This window comes from Bos indicus x Bos taurus, chromosome 19, assembly GCF_003369695.1.
Source record: "Bos indicus x Bos taurus breed Angus x Brahman F1 hybrid chromosome 19, Bos_hybrid_MaternalHap_v2.0, whole genome shotgun sequence".
Lineage (NCBI taxonomy): Eukaryota > Metazoa > Chordata > Mammalia > Artiodactyla > Bovidae > Bos > Bos indicus x Bos taurus.
The window spans coordinates 56734205-56738946 of record NC_040094.1 but is presented as its reverse complement, the minus strand read 5'-3'; the positions used below and the strand labels follow the sequence as shown (position 1 = coordinate 56738946).

Sequence of the window (4742 nt, the reverse complement as noted above, 5' to 3'; positions counted from 1 at the left end):
GCAGTGCGTGCACGTGGTGCAGTGCCGGCAGGGGCCAGGAGGGGGAGCCTCAGAGCAGGCAGCCTGCCTGGCAGAGAGGCCACAGGATCGCAGGGTTTCTGGTGAATTCTGGGCTGAGGGCCTGAGGGGAGGCTGCTGTGGTGGGTGGCCCAGGACCGGGTGGAGGGGCCCAGGACGCAGCGGGGGCCACTCCTGCCAAGGTTCTGCCCTCAGGAGGCCGAGCATCTCCAAACAGGCAGGGCTCAGCCCCTCACCCTGGCCACACGGCCTAGTGCGGCGCTGTGACTTCTGAAGCCCTTCCTGACCCCTGACCTCCGCCCCGAGTTGACCCTGGGCCCCCCAGGGCAGCCCCTCTGGGCAGCCTCCCACCCTGGGGCCGGGACCCAGGCAGGGGCGGGTGCTGGGCAGGGGAAGTTTGGACCCTCCTGCGCTCTGTAGCCCAGCTCTGGGGCAGCTGCTTCCTGGGGCCTGAGGGTTCCTGCCTGGCCTGGGCTGCAGCCTCCCTCCATGACAGGTTCCTGGGGATGGGCTGGGGCTGGGGTAGAGGGTGGGAGCCGGGCCTGGACCTGGTCTGCCTGGCCGGCAGAGCAGGGTGAGCCCTGGGGGCCACAGGCCTCAGGAACCCCGGGCGCCTGGGTGGGGGTGCCCAGCAAGGGTGTGCCGTGAGGCTGAAGGGGCAGCAGGGGTGCTGGGCACAGGGGGGAACGCCCCAGGCACCCTCTGTTTCCAGGGCAGCTCTGCGGACATGGACATGTTCCAGAAGGTGGAGAAGATTGGAGAGGGCACCTATGGGGTGGTGTACAAGGCCATGAACAAGGAGACCGGGCAGCTCGTGGCCCTCAAGAAGATCAGGCTGGATTTGTGAGTGCTGGGGTAGCCTCTGAGACCCCCTGGTTTGGAGTGACCCAGCTATCCGCCTGACCCTCATCTCAGAGTCTTGTATTCGACTCCTTTTCTGACTGCTGCTCACTCACGTAGTGGGGGTGCAGCCCTCATTCATCCTCACCCTGCCCAGGCTTTGCCCCGGGCCTCTGGGGGTGATAAGTACGTGCCCAGGAGGGCACGTGCCCAGGAGGTGGGCCATCCTTATGTTATATATAAAACAGCCCCCCAACCCTCCCCAGCCCGCTGGCAGAAGCACCCTGCCCAGCTTCTCACTCCACTGCTGCACCCTCCTCTCCTCCAGGGAGACCGAGGGGGTCCCAAGCACTGCCATCAGGGAGATCTCCCTGCTCAAAGAGCTTAAGCACCCCAACATCGTCAGGTGAGGTGGGCAGGGGATGGGGCAGTGGGCCTGTCCCAGCCCGACTGGGAACCGCGTGTTGACTGGTACCGCTTGGCCAGGCTGCTGGACGTGGTTCACAGCGAGAAGAAGCTTTACCTGGTGTTTGAGTTCCTTAGCCAGGACCTGAAGAAGTACATGGACTCCACCCCGGCCTCCGAGCTCCCCCTGCACCTAGTCAAGGTACCGGGAGAAGGACGGGCTGACCAGCAAGGGGGCCGTTGTTTGACCAGCAAGTCAGCCCCCGCCCACCTCCGCTCTGCCAGCTCCTTCTTCCTCTTGCCCGCTGTTCCAGAGTTACCTCTTCCAGCTGCTGCAGGGGGTGAACTTCTGCCACACGCATCGGGTCATCCATCGAGACTTGAAGCCCCAGAATCTGCTCATCAGTGAGTTGGGGACCATCAAGCTGGCTGACTTTGGACTGGCTCGAGCCTTCGGGGTGCCTCTGCGCACCTACACCCATGAGGTACCAGGGGACAGAGTGGGAGGGAAGGGAGGTCACCTGTGCACCCAGCCACCCTGAATGATACTGTTTTCTTGTTCCCCCAGGTGGTGACACTCTGGTATCGTGCCCCTGAGATCCTCTTGGGCTGCAAGTTCTACTCCACGGCTGTGGATATCTGGAGCATCGGTTGCATCTTTGCAGAGATGGTAGACAGAGGGATAAACATGGCCAGAGGGAGGCCACAGGCAGGGTCCTCCTGGGGTGGGGGGACGTGGGGGCTGTGAATCTCCTATTAAAAGTAGATTAAGGGGTGTTTGGGATTGCATTAAAGGTCTTTTTCCAGAAAAGGTCAGGATTTTTAGCACAGCCCTGGGAAAGATGTCTGGAAGGTGCCTCCCTGGTCTGGCTTCTCATCTGATACTGGGTTCTGTATGACAAGGGAACAGACCCCACGCTTTCTCCCCTTCCCCATTCCAGGTGACCCGCAGAGCCCTGTTTCCAGGCGACTCTGAGATTGACCAACTCTTCCGTATCTTTCGGACCCTGGGGACACCCAGTGAGGCCATGTGGCCAGGAGTCACCCAGCTGCCTGATTATAAGGGCAGTTTCCCCAAGTGGACCAGTAAGGGGCTGGAGGAGGTTGTGCCCAACCTGGAGCCCGAGGGCCAGGACCTGCTCTTGGTAGGTACAGGTAGGCGGCAGGGAGGCCAAGGCTTCCTCATGCCAGCTGCTGCTCTCGCTAGAAGTGTGTGCTTTGTCATCCAGCCTCTTATGTAACCCTGGCTCCTTCTGGGGCCAAACCGGGCTCTTTTCTGACTTCTGTACACAGTTGGCTTGTCCCTGTGTGTATCAGTTGCACCTGGAAGCCTCTCCCACAATAAGTCCAATGTTCGTCGTCCTTTTTAAAACTGCTCTCTTCCAGTTAGCTTTGTTTTTACGCTGTGATGTATGTGTGTGCTCAGTCACTCAGTCGTGTCCATCTCTCTGTGACCCTTTGGATTGTAGCCACCAGGCTTCTGTGTCCATGGGATTCGTCAGGCAAGAATGTTGGAGTGGGTTGCCATTTCCTACTCTAGGGGATTGTCCCAACGCAGAGATTGAACCCAGGTCTCTCGCGTCTCCTGCACTGGCCGGCGGATTCTTTGCCGCTGGGAAGCCCTGTACTGTGATATATGCCATTTCTCTTGGTTGGCCTGTGTTTTGGTAATTTTTTCCTGTGGATATTATTCAAAGCGGGCTGCCTCCCCGCTTCCTCAGCCCCCGCCACAGTCTTTGGTCACCACTCCAGGTGTACCGTCTTGACCCCTTGGGCTGGCCCACGTCAGGATGCCCAGAGGGGTCCAGGCATCCATTCTTGCCCCCAAAGACTCAGAGCACGTTTTTCTCTTGAGTCTGATGTTGGGTCACAGGAAGGCAGGGCAGCAAGTTTAACTTCATGCTGTGTGCCCAGCTTTCCTGAGGGCTGTGTGCGCCTCCCAACCCAGTGCTGGGGGGCAGAGTGGACTTCCCACCAAGACTCCTCACCCTCCATCCTGGCTGCTTTAAGGTGGGAAGGTCCTTCTACCCCCCAGCTGGGTTTAGGGACTTTTGTTTCTGCCCCACTCTCAAGCGTACTTCCTGGACGTGCTTGGCCCCTCTTCCTGATACTTAGATCTGTCTTGACTAGAAGTGGGCTGGAGCCTGGAAAGCTCTCTAAGGACGAGGAGAGACTGACTCAGCCTCAGTAGCATGAAGGAGACAGGGGGTGACTCAACAGGGCTGGACTAGAACAAAGTCTTTGTCCCCAGATTCCGGGAGTGTCTGGAACTGGTTCTCCAGCTGGGAGGTAGTGGCTTTGGGCGGTTCTGGGTTTGAAAGCAGCTGCTTTGGGGCTGTGGGGCCCTGGCCACACCCGGGGCCCAGCCTCTCTCCTCCTCTCTCCACAGCAACTCCTGCAGTACGACCCCAGCCGGCGGATCTCAGCCAAGGCCGCCCTGGCGCACCCCTACTTCTCGTCCACCGAGACCTCCTCGGCGCCCCACCAGTGTATGCTGGAGCGTTTCTGCTGCTGAGAACATGCGAGGCCCACCGCCTCAAAGCCCCTCTGCAGCTGCTGCCCCCGCCCCCCCACCGCCTCCCTATTCCCTCCCCAAGAAAGGGGACACACCTGGGGAGAGAGCAGTTTGGCATCAGCTGTCCGAGGGCTGAGTTTGGGTTAGTCCTGCCAGCAGGCTAGCAAGCTCCTGTGTTGTTTGCTGGGTTTCCCTTTTCAAGATAGGGGCACAGAAGCCCCCTGCCTGAGGAGGTCCGTTAGAGGCGGGGTCCCTGGGCACCAGACTGGCAGGTGCCAAGGAGAGCAGAAAGCCTCCCTGGGCCGCCAGCAAGGCCCTCCTAGTGCCCTTCGGCCGCCCTGCCCTCAGCTGCAGAGCAAGACCCCCAAGGAAGGGGTTCCCCCCCAGCTGTTGTTTTTAGATTTAAAATGTTATGGGGGAAGAGCTGAGTTCCAGTTAAGAGTCCCAGGTTAAAACAGGAGGCGGAGCAAGGGGGAGAGGCCTTTTTCCTGTCCCGAGGGGAGGTCAGATGTTCTAAGTAGCTGTCTTCTCGCCATGGATATGCTTATGTTTGTATGCCTCTGGCTTCAAGAACAGAAAATAAAAGTGATGTATCCCTGAGTTTTCTAGTGTTTCTCTCTGCTCTGGGGGGACGCCGGGGACGTGCCAACAAGGGGGAGGTTGACAGAGGGCTGGAGACAGCTTCTGCCCTGAACTGGGTGGCCCTGAGCTGGCTGTGGGGAGGCCCTGATCCTCCAAGACGTGCCCCTGTCAGGTCCTTCCCGGAGTGAAAGGAGCCACTGTCCTCTGAAAGTCCCCGTTCCCAGCAGGGCCAGCTGGGTGTGTCCACTCCCCACCTAGGAGTGCCATCCCTCCTGCTCACGCCCCAGAAATATCGACTCTGTTCTCAAACGAGAACAAGACACCAGGAGAAACCAGCCAAAAGGTTTCTGACCGGGCAGATGAAAATGTGTACTTCCGCTTA

At 59.6% G+C, this 4742-nt stretch overlaps 1 protein-coding gene across 2 annotated transcripts; it reads left to right on the top strand.

Moving 5' to 3' along the window:
• Positions 1-19: 19 nt before the first annotated feature.
• On the top strand, positions 20-4378 carry CDK3 (cyclin dependent kinase 3). Of its 2 annotated transcripts, XM_027518670.1 has the most exons (8): positions 20-101; positions 731-861; positions 1187-1264; positions 1345-1465; positions 1578-1748; positions 1832-1933; positions 2205-2408; positions 3653-4378. In XM_027518670.1, the coding sequence occupies exons 2-8, from the start codon at positions 746-748 to the stop codon at positions 3776-3778; spliced, it is 918 nt and encodes a 305-aa protein (XP_027374471.1). In that variant the 5' UTR covers positions 20-101; positions 731-745; the 3' UTR covers positions 3779-4378. The 2 variants fall into 2 exon arrangements, with proteins under 2 accessions (XP_027374471.1, XP_027374472.1); XM_027518671.1 differs by lacking the exon at positions 20-101 and having other exon boundaries at positions 599-861; positions 1593-1748.
• Positions 4379-4742: the final 364 nt, after the last annotated feature.